The 11,579-nt window shown below is 39.6% G+C and overlaps 1 protein-coding gene across 1 annotated transcript; it reads right to left on the bottom strand.

Moving 5' to 3' along the window:
* Positions 1-1,548: 1,548 nt before the first annotated feature.
* lsm6.S (LSM6 homolog, U6 small nuclear RNA and mRNA degradation associated S homeolog) lies at positions 1,549-7,841 on the bottom strand. The gene is made up of 4 exons (XM_041579555.1): positions 7,685-7,841; positions 5,679-5,787; positions 5,204-5,317; positions 1,549-1,799 (listed from the first exon to the last, which is right to left on the bottom strand). The coding sequence occupies exons 2-4, from the start codon at positions 5,770-5,772 to the stop codon at positions 1,765-1,767; spliced, it is 243 nt and encodes an 80-aa protein (XP_041435489.1). The 5' UTR covers positions 5,773-5,787; positions 7,685-7,841; the 3' UTR covers positions 1,549-1,764.
* Between the last annotated feature and the right edge of the window lie 3,738 nt (positions 7,842-11,579).

Genomic DNA, 11,579 nt, shown 5'->3' on the forward strand with positions numbered 1-11,579 from the left:
CTTTCTGGATAACAGATCCCATGTCTGTATCACCTTTTGCCCCCTCCAACTTGCATTTTGCATGATACTTGAGCACAGGTTTCAGTTTTATAAAGGTTTAATTTGTCACTGTTGCATTTATTACTCAAACTGCATCGCGAAACAGCGACAAACCAAATGCATTGAAGTCTATGGGGACAATTTTTTGTTTTCAGGTGCGACAAAAGTTTTTCACCCATTCTAATCTATGGGCATCTTTTTCGCAGAGAAAACCTGGCGAAACATTTCGCTCATCACTAATCATCTCTGATCTTTTGAATTCTTTGGAACAGTAAATGCATTCTCGTTAAAGCATTTTCTGCTCCATTATTATCTGCCAAATTCTCTGTCATCCTTAATTTCCCATTTTAGCTTGATCTCTAAATATGATAAAATAATGATTTTTCAATACAGTCAAAAAAATCTCATTACCTTAATGACACATAAAGAAAACACTACTACAGCAAGGAGAAAAAAGCTCAGAGCTTTAAGAATTGCTCATTAAAGCTAAAGGCAATGTCACACAGGACGATTTGTCGCTGCAGTAAATCTGTGCTACCACAGCCAATTAAACGTAGCTAGTCTCCGTCACACCAGCAGTAAGAAAACATACACTTTGTGAAGTAGCCCAAAGATTCCTCCTGTGGCAACTTCAAAAAGATTTTCCCATCAGGAATTCATATTACCACCACTAGAAAGAACACAAGGCAATTGCCCTATACAATGCTTTTTATGGATATTAGAACTTTAACAAAGTGCACTGATTAAATAGCACCAGTCACCCAAAAAACAATAGCTTTTATTTCTTTTTCAAGAATGCCCCCAATCTGCACTAGGCCTCCTGCACCTGAAGGGAGTGTCCGGCCATGTATAAGGGTGCACATGTGTAAAATGATCAGTAATGAGCAAAAGTTGTGGCACTATTCTCAGTGGGAGGGCGTTCCTGGTATGGGCAGCCTAACACAGGTAGGGGGGCATATACTATTGTTTCCTCCAACCAGAGTGCAGGTTCCATTAGCCCACACCTCTGGTGGGGAAAACATTTTACAAGTGCCCTTTAAAATTAGTCTAGGAAAATCATAGAACTGGATGCTCACATATAAAAAAAAAATAAATAAAAAGCATGGCTCCTCCTAATTTTGATTAAACAAGCAAAGGCACATACAGTTGCGTTCAAACCCCTGACAAAATGACAGGCTTTGATGATTGTAAGGAAGTTAACTTACACGACACAAACTTACATGACACAACATAGAAACAAGTGCTGTTGTGTAGCCATGACTAGAATGAGAACAGCATTGCTTTATTACAGCATCCAGTACAACAGTAGGACTATTATTATATTAATCCAATACACACTATTGTAACTTGTGAATGACACTGTCTGTATATAAACTGCTCCCGGCATAAAATTCACAGCGGAACACTGGGGACCCTGGAGTGATGCAGGAGAATTCCTATACAAACCTAAATGCTATATTTACATCAGTTTGTAATAAAACACAATTTCTTGTATGGTCAAAACCAAACTGATTTAATGACTGTTGTTTATTTTACATCAGTACAGATCATTGTAAACCAAAATAACTTTATAAAAGTATTTTCAATTCTCAAAATGTATGTAGTGATGCCGTTTTCACTTGAGTCTCAAAACAGAAATGAATGATCTTTTGAAGTCCAAAATGCTGGGCTCTTCGTGCAAAGAACATAAAATTAAAAAATAAAAAGAAATGAAAGCAGAACAGGTCACATCCTCCTCTTCTGAGTGCTTATATACAAAACTGCGAAAAAAAGAGGGAAAAACAGAGAAATAATGAATCACTTTAACATCTTTCAACTACAATTCTTTAAAGCCCAAAGGGTTAAATTCACTTAAGGTAGGGATGTTCAGAGTAAATATTAGCAAAGGGTATGTAAACTTCTAATCCACAGAAAATCATCAATCCATCTTCACTTTTATATAGCTCATTACATCAAGATATGTAATGAGATAATAAATAATAAAAGTGAAGATGGATTGGTCTCAAGCTACCTCCTATAGAAAAAAAGAAGGTCTTTTATTTGACTTACAGGCATGTATGGGAACCCCCCCCCCCACGTTGGGGCAGGTGTATGATCCCAGATCTAATGTCATATACATGCACATAATGAGCAAGCTGGGCACTCACTTAGCAAAAAAAGTTTATATGATAGGAGCCTTTTGATAAATGTATGGGATCTAATATCAGGAATGCCTGGGACCTGGGGTTTTCCAGATAAGAGGTTATTCCATAATCAGGATAACTGCTTAAACTAAGCAGTAAGTAAGGGCACACCTGGAGATTCGGGGAGATTTAGTCACCCGACGACTAATCGCCTCTTCTTTGGGGCGACTAATCTCCCTGAACTGCTTCCCTGTGTCTTCTGCCTGCTTGAATGAAAAAACGCCTGCGCCAATGCACTAGCGGCGCTTCAATTTCTGAAGTTGCCCGCAGTTTACGAGGAAACTTCGGGCAACTTCGGAAATTGAAGCGCTGCGAGAGCATTAGTTGCCCCAAAGAAGAGGCGATTAGTCGCCGGGGCAAATAAATCTCCCCGAATCTCCAGGTGTTCCCTAACCCTTATGGGCAGGGACCTCCTTCCTGCTGTGTGTGTATTTATACAATGTACATATTAGGGAAGCACCGAATCCACTATTTTGGATATGGCTGAACCCCCCGAATCCTTCATGAAAGATTTGGCCAAATACTAATTTGCATATGCAAATTAGAGGTGGGAAGGGGAAAACAATTTTGCATACGGAAATTAGGATTTGGATCCTGCTGAAAAAGGCCGAATCCTGGCCAAATCCCGAAACGAATCCTGGATTTGGTGCATCCCTAATACACATATATATATTGCATTTATAATACTTGTCCTCCCTGTGTGTACTTTGTAAATAGTAAGATTGTACAGCACTGAGTATCCTGTCGCACTTTAAAAATTAACTTACGTATAACCACACTTTAACTATTTTGTAATTACAGAGAAATTACTAAAAACTTTTTGCTCAAAATAAGAGTCTATGGCAGATGGCCTTCCCATAATTTGAAGCTTAGTTTCTGGATAAGGGAACCATACCTGTAGTAAAGATAATTTAGAATGGCTATACATGGGACAATGTCAATTACTTTCAGGCCAGCAGTTTATTGGCTTGTGTATGGGGCCAAACCAGCAGTCTAACCAGATAACATACTGTTTCATCTGCACGTACTAAATATTTCAATAGGACCATAAAAGACCTTAGATATTAGATTCAAAAGTACATGGTCATATCCGATTTGTGATACTCCCATGTATCCCTAAAATATCAGACTTTACATGGATGACAGATGATAATTTGTCAGCCAATTGAAAATTATGTATATAGAAAAAGTCACGTTACAGGGATACCGTCAGGGGAAAACGTGTGTTTTTCAAAACAAATCAGTTAAAAGTGCTGCTCCAGCAGAATTCTGCACTGAAATCCATTTTTAAAAAGAGCAAACAGATTTTTTTTTTTATATTCAATGTTGAAATCTGACATGGGGCTAGACATATTGTCAGTTTCCCAGCTGCCCCCAGTCATGTGACTTGTGCTCTGTTAAACTTCAGTCACTCTTTACTGCTGTATTGAAAGTTGGAGTGATATCACCCCCTCCCTTTCCCCCCCAGCAGCCAAACAAAAGAACAATGTAAAGGTAATCAGAAAAGCTTTCAATAGTAAAAGCCAAGTCCCACTGAGACTGATTCAGTTACATTAAGTAGGAGAAATAACCTGCCAGAAAGTAATTCCATCCTAGTGCAGGCACAAGTCACATGACTGGGGCGGCTGGGAAACTGACAATATGTCTAGCTATACGTCAGATTTCAAAATTGAATATAAAATTGACAATATGTTTGCTCTTTTGAGAATTGGATTTCAGTGCAGAAGTCTGTTGGAGCAGCACTATTAACTAATGTGTTTTGAAAAAAACATGTTTTCCCACAACGTAATCCCTTTAATGAAAAGCTGGATTTCAAAATGAAGCCAGTAGTATCTTCCTGATCTGCAGATGAGGGAGGGATGAGGAAAATTTTAATGCGTTTCCCTACAGTTGAAGGCGTTTCTCGGCTTTGCTTTGTTTTTTGAGATAGTGGAGGAACACGTGAAGCCACCCTGCTGTTTTTGACCGACTAATGTGGATCATCTGAAAGCACCAATGCTGGGGTTCACTGCATGAAAAGACAATACAACATTTTCAAATGAGGAACCAGCAGAACTGGTGCAATCAGCAAGTTCATCTTCCAGCCAATAAGACGAAGCAGGACAGTTTTTGGCACTTTCCTGCCTTCTGAATTACAGCAGCAAAGAAATGTGTAGCAATCCTTCAGCCTAAGAGCATATAATAGTTAGAAGTACATTATGCCCAAAACAAGGTTATACTGGTTGATTTTCCAGCTATTAAAAGGAAATCGAGTCTTAAAATTAAAGGTGCAATTAACTCATAACATAGGTTTACTCTGTGCGAATGAAGAATACTTGGCCAACCACCCTCAGAGTTCCGTTACAACTTACAACACTGTTCAAAGACCAATTACAATCAAATCATAAGCCTAAGTTGCAAAATAAAATAAGAGTTATATTTTTATTTCACCTCTTATGTGACAATTCCAAAAGGTCATAAAGCAGTGGGCTTGTATGGCATCTCACAACATCGTCTGTATTCAATTTTACACAACTGCCTTCACATTTACTGCAGTATTTTTTATTTTCCGACTGCACATCATAGTTGTAGCAAAAATTTTACACCTTTATTTCTGGTGTACTTAAGGGGCACGTGAATCATACCTGTATCTTATGTTGGTCTAAAAAGCATCCCTTTAGAACAATGTGAAATGTAATAGTATCCATTTAAAGTGATTTTAGATATTAAAAAAAACAGAACTCTATACGGGTATGGATGGTCGGGACCTGGGGTTTTCCGGATAATGGATTTTGCTGTAATTTGGATTGTCCTATTTTAGGTCTACTACAAAACCTTGTAAACATTAAATAAACTTGATAAGCCGGTTTTGTTTCCAATAAGGATTAATTATATCTTAGCTGCAATAAATTATAATGGAGTCTGTGGGAGACTGGCCTTTCGTATTTTGAAGCTTTCTGAATAACGGATCCCATACCAGTAACTCTTTTCAAACACCTTACCATTATTTCCTCGGATAAATGCATCCCCATATTTGTTCTTCAGCTGTCCATTCACATATTCTTCAGTTTGTTCCAAAGCAATATTCATGTAGCCATCTAAGCATGCCAGAACACCTATATATGGTGTACATAAAAAGGAAAGCATAAAACTGTATTTATTGATCAGATAGCATCAGTAGTGAATATAGATGGAGAAGCAAAGAATTGTTGCAAAGCCCTCTGAAAATACTTGATTTGTTTTTCTCTGTTAATTAGCCTATAACAAACAGCATTTAGGTAGAATCCTAACTCAAACTTAACCCTAATTTGCATATTCCAAATTGAGCAGCATCTATGGGGTAAAATGAATTTGCACAACTTTAAAGACAGAGCCATAAATCACAAATAACAATGACATGGACAAGAAATGGAGCCAGAAAAGACTATTTTTTATCATCCTAATCGAATAGAGTTTGCAGTTTACTTTAGGCTTTACCTCGATAATCAACTCCAGAGTTGAGCTTTACCACCACTGGTCTTCCGATAATCTGCTTTAAGAAGTCACTTGGTGTTTGTTTGCGCAGGCTCATCCTAGTTTCCTTTGACTGGAAAGACAAAATCATCATTTGCTTCTAATTCATACAGTGCCAACATATTATGCAGGGTTTTACAGAGATTGTACATAATTTACAATTTCAGCAAGCAATTGGTCCATTATTACTGTCAATATAATGATAAAACAGCACACAACAGTACATTAGAACTGGCCAGTCTTGACTATGATAGGGTATGCAATTAGACTTTAGCATGCTTCTATGTAGGTCCAGCAGGCATCAGGGTGAACAAGTTCTAATTTACTTATGAACTACTCAGGCAGACGTAGTACAGGTATGGGACCTGTTATCCAGAATGCTCGGGACCTGGGGTATTCTGGATAACGGATCTTTCCGTAATTCGGGTCTTCATGCCTTAAGAAAGAATTTCTACTAGAAATTCATTTAAACATTAAATAAACCCTATAGGCTGGTTTTTGCTTCCAATAAGGATTAATTATATCTTAGTTGGGATCAAGTACAAGCTACTGTTTTATTATTACTAGGTATGCACCGCATCCACTATTTTGTATTTGGCCGAACCCCCGAATCCTTCAAGATTCGGCCTAATACCGAACCAAATCCGAATTTGCATGTGCAAATTGGGGTTGGGAAGGGGAAAACATTTTTTTACTTCCTTGTTTTGTGACAAGAAGTCACGTGGTTTCCCTCCCCACCCCTAATTTGCATATGCAAATTCGGATTCGGTTCGGCCAGGAAGAAGGATTCGGCCGAATCTGAATCCTGCGGAAAAAGGCAGAATCATGGATTCGGTGCATTCCTAATTATTACAGAGAAAAAGGAAATAATTTTTAAAACTTTGGATTATTTGGTTAAAGTGGAGTCTATGGGAGACAGCCATTCTGTAATTCAGAACTTTCTGGATATGGGGTTTCCGGATAAGGGATCCTATACCTGTATTAACAGTAGTATTCCATAAATGGGTTATTTATCTTTTCTTGTCCAGGCCCGAACTGGCAATGTGTGCATTTTGAAAGTGCACGGTTTGTAGAATGAAATAGAAATATAGCAGCTTAAAAGTGACCAGTTTGAAGAAATAATTTGATACAAGTGGGGTACTTTTTTCTCATTTTTTTTTTCAAGAATCATGATAATACTGACTTAGGTCAGACCTTGGCTATAATCAAGAGGATACAATTACAAGTAGGCAGCCAAGGGTCTCCTTTTTTTCTAATGTGTGGGCTGCTGTAAGCGGCCGTAGCCACATTTTCCTACTACAAACAACTCAAACATGGGGTTTGTCAATAGCCCACTGCAAATTGCTGACTGGCGCTGGTATCAGCCAATAAGAGCAAGAGAAACCCGTCAGTAGGGATGCACCAAATCCAGGATACAGCTTTTGCACGTCAGAATTCGGCCGAATCCTTCTGCCCGCCTGAACCGAATCCTCATTTGCATATGCAAATTTGGGGCAGGAAAGGAAATTGCGTGACCTTTTGTCACAAAACAAGATGTGAAAAATGTTTCCCCTTCCCACATCTAGTTTACATATGCAAATTATGAGTTGGTTCGGTATTCGGCAGAAACCTTTGCAAAGGATTCGGCCGAATCCAAAATAGTGTATTCAGTGCATTCCTACCAGTCAGTGAGTACAGCCCCCAAGCACTCTCATTCCCCTGTGCAGAGACTGCTCTTATGATGATTTGGACTTCACATGACCCACCTATAGGCACTCACTATGGATACCTTGAACAAAGTGCCTGGAGCTATTCTACATTAAGACCATAAGAAAAGAGCACAGGTCCAGAATGAACTACAACACCCGGCATTCGCTGCGCATTGACATCGCGTGAGCCACACACTGACACTGATAATTGTTGCTGCCTACACTTTCCTCTGTGCGGGACACTAACCACACTGCGCGAATGTGAATGAAAACAAAACCTACCTACGGACACAGGCCAGATATAATCGCTAAACTCTCACTCTGTATCTCGTGCGATGCGCTTTTTTTAACCTCCCGCCTCTCTATTTCCGTTCTACGCCTCCTTTTTTACGGCGTCCGTCCCAGGTCAATCCAAACACAACGCAAGACGCGTGTGCGCAGGACAGAAGTACTGCATGAGGCACCGCCCATCAGGGTCAAAATGCGACGATGACGTTATCAAGGGAAATGAGGCTTCCAATGAGCAAGGTGTGCGCAGGGCGAGAGGAGGTGCTGTGGTACTGTAGGCGTGTGGAGCCGCTGGTTCTTTTCGGTATGTTTCACATCCTTAAATCACTACGCCTACTAGCAGGGCCGCCATTCGAAATCGCTACATTTTCTGGGGCCCCTCACTGGTGGCCAGGGACCCGGCATAAGTTAGGAAACAAACATTGGTGGCCAGGGCAGGGCCAGTACAAGTTTATAAAACAAATTGATTGCCAGTATCCCCTATATATAGTTAAAAACATTGGTGGCCACTAGGCACTCCTTTTCTTTGACAAGGGACAAAGAAGGGACATAGGGATGTATGAGCATGTTTAGGCATTGAATGGCAATCTGTGAATTCTGGAAAATGGCTGAGGGGCTACTGTTAGATGCGATAGACAGTCGCTACTGAACCTGTGGTAGAGTCCTGTGCTAGTCCAATTTTTGGGACCCGGACCCGCATTCTTACCCGCTATCTGACCTGCAAGTATCTTATCCGCAACCCGGACCTTCGACCCGCTGACCATCAAGAATCAGAAAGTGCTGTCATTATAAACCAGAAGTGACATCATCGGAAGTAGCCGAGATCAGGAAAAAAGGAGTAAAACAGGAAGTGCTGTCATTGTAAACCGGACGTGACTTCATCGGAAGTAGACATGACCAGAAAAAAAGAGTACATATCGCTATTGAGAAGACCTGCGACCCGCAAACCCGGAACTTCTATCCGCAACCCACAGGGTACCGCAGGTCTTTGTGGGTAACCTGCGGGTACCCGACCCGGCTGTCTGAGCCTCTGTGTACTAGAAATGCCAGGACCTATTTTGTAATTCCAATCCAGGCCTGCTGACCTATAGATAGGGTTACCACATTTCCCAATTTTATTGGTAAATTTTGTTAGACATCGCCACCTGCTGGTCAGTTTCTGACCAGTCTGACCACCAAGTAGTCAAGGAAGTTGTCAGGAGAAAGAAAGAGGCTGCTCTAATGTTCTTCTGCTTAGGAAAGAATTGAGAAAGGTTTATAATTGTTTTCCTAAGCAGAAGAACATCAGAACAGCCTCTTTCTTTCTCCTGACTACTTGGTGGTCAGACTAGTCAGAAAATAACCAGCAGGTGGCGATGTTTTAACAAAATTCATTCCTGTTGTCAGTACATGTATCCTTTAATATCTAGGAATTTAAATAAACAATGAATGTGCATTGCAAAATTGCTTAGAATAGCACCCTCATCAATTTTACAGTCACTTATTTTTAAGGTTTACTTATCCTATGGGATCTATTATACATAAATGAGTTATCCTTAAAGCTGTGAAATACAGCAATGCAAATTTAGAAAATCATTTTCTTATTTTTGATTGATTTGCTTTTTTTGTTCTATAATGATAAGAACTTGATAAGAATGCACTTGATATTAACTAAGCCATGTTGAAGTAGTATTTAAATGTTTTTCATTTATTGGCCAGATTAGTATACGGGTTTCACAAGGCTGAAAGCCAAACAGAAAGTTGAGACCTGAACAGGCCTTAGAAAAACCGAACTGTTTGGGTCAAAACTGAACAGGTAGCAACCCTAAGTTGAAGATACTGCATGTCAGTAAAGTGATCTGAAGAAAACCCAAAGATACAGAAGATAGCAGCTGTGAAGTTTTCCATGCTACTCTGCAAATATAGGTCAGCTTTACAAACATGGACAGTTTATCTTGTAATAGACTGAGAGAGAGAGAGCAGGGAGGGAGACCAATGGAGAGCATTGCATAGGATAGGAGCCTTTGTCTGTGGGGGTTTTAGTTCTCCTTTAAATTCATTTTCAGTGACAAATAACACTTACAGATCATATAAATGCTTATTTTTCTGTACTCGTTCAACCCCTGTTCTGAATGTTGTTCCTGTAAAAGTGAACTGAAAGGTGGAGTTTCAGTTTATCATTAAATAAGCTATAGGGGTCATGGTTCCCTATCCCAAGAGCTGCAATGATGTGGCAACCTTGGAGATTAAAGGGCACCTGTTGGGTGAAAATATTATCTCCAACCAAAGGTGCAGGCTCTATTAGCCTGTACTTCTGTTGGGGGTAACCTTAGTTTTTTTTTAATTGCCCCCCCCCCCCCCCCACCAGCTCTAGGACACCCACATCGGAAGGGAGCTCCCAGTTTGAATAGCCATGTTGGGGCGCACACATGCGCATAATGGGTAGGGATGCACCGAATCCAGGATTCGGTTCGAGATTCGGACAGGATTCGGCCTTTTTCAACAAGATTCAGTCTTGTGCCTGGCAGAACCGAATCCTAATTTGCATATGTAAATTAGAGGCGGGTAGGGAAACCACGTGACTTCATCACAAAAGAAGATTTTTTTCCTTTAATGCCCCTAATTTTGCTTTAAGAAAGGGTTGGATGGCTTTTTAGCAAGGGAGGGAATGAATACAGGGTTATGGAAGATAAATCATAGTACAAGTTGATCCAGGGACTTGTCCGATTGTCATTTTGGAGTCAGGAAGGAATTATTTCCCCCTTTGAGGTGAATTGGAGAGGCTTCAAATTGGTTTTTTTTTTTTGCCTTCCTCTGGATCAACTAGCCATTAAGTAGGTTAAAATAGAGTTAAAAGGTTGAAAAATCCAAGATTGCTGTGTGTTCAACAGTGGAACTCACAACCTTCTTGGATGTTTTTCCTGAGGACCAGGTAGCGGAAAAGAACAGAAACTGCAACGCGGGGCATTTTAAAGGCAATCTGGGACTGTAGGCTGTGGAACTGTCCCTCAAAAAGCGGGACAGTTGGGAGGTATGGTCAGTATAAAACACAATTGTGTTGCAGACAGAAGCCTTCCTCAAATCATGTGATAAATTTATGACAGATTTTTACTTTAATGCCCCTTACATTATTTAAGAATTTCTTCTACATTGGGGTACAATAATCCTTTTTCATTTTTGTAGATCAGTGATGCCAGTATAAAGCTGCCCTTGTGTTATAATCAAGATGAACTTGCAAGGTGAATGTTATAAGTAATAGAAATTATTTATAATTTAGTAATAAAAGTTTATGTGTCAGGCACTTCAGATTCCCCACACCTGCGGTGCTCCGGCCTTGAGTTGCCAGACAATTGCAGTTGCCTTTAGATGAAAGATCATAAACTGGAATGATAGAGTTCATAGCTCTTCCGAACTCACACCATCTCTCTGCTTATATCTTTTCCTCCAGCATTAAAGATCACATACACGGCCTTTATCAAATTTCTTCTAAATATTGTAAAAGTAAGGGACAATTGCATTCTCTTTCATGCTCTTGCATTAATGACTTTCAGACCCCTCATTGAACAGGTAAATAAAACTTTATGATTAACTTTAAAATTCAAAGTAATATTTATAGTCTATTCTTAGAAGCTACAAGCGTGAATCACATTTTAGTATTGATACCTTCAGTGACTTTAATGGCTCTGTGTGTGATAACTCCTCAGATTTATTTTGGATAAGTTAATTCTAAAGACACTTTACCTTTGATGGACCCTTTTAAATTTCTAAGATGTTATGTTTTACATAATTTATGTTGCGTTCGTGACAATTAGCCTGTTAAAGTATTCTGCTTTCCTTTGCAGTTTTAAACACTGTCCCTTCCTAAAGACTCACAGAGTGTATTACTATAATCAAGGCAGAGGCATAATCT

This window comes from Xenopus laevis, chromosome 1S, assembly GCF_017654675.1.
Source record: "Xenopus laevis strain J_2021 chromosome 1S, Xenopus_laevis_v10.1, whole genome shotgun sequence".
Lineage (NCBI taxonomy): Eukaryota > Metazoa > Chordata > Amphibia > Anura > Pipidae > Xenopus > Xenopus laevis.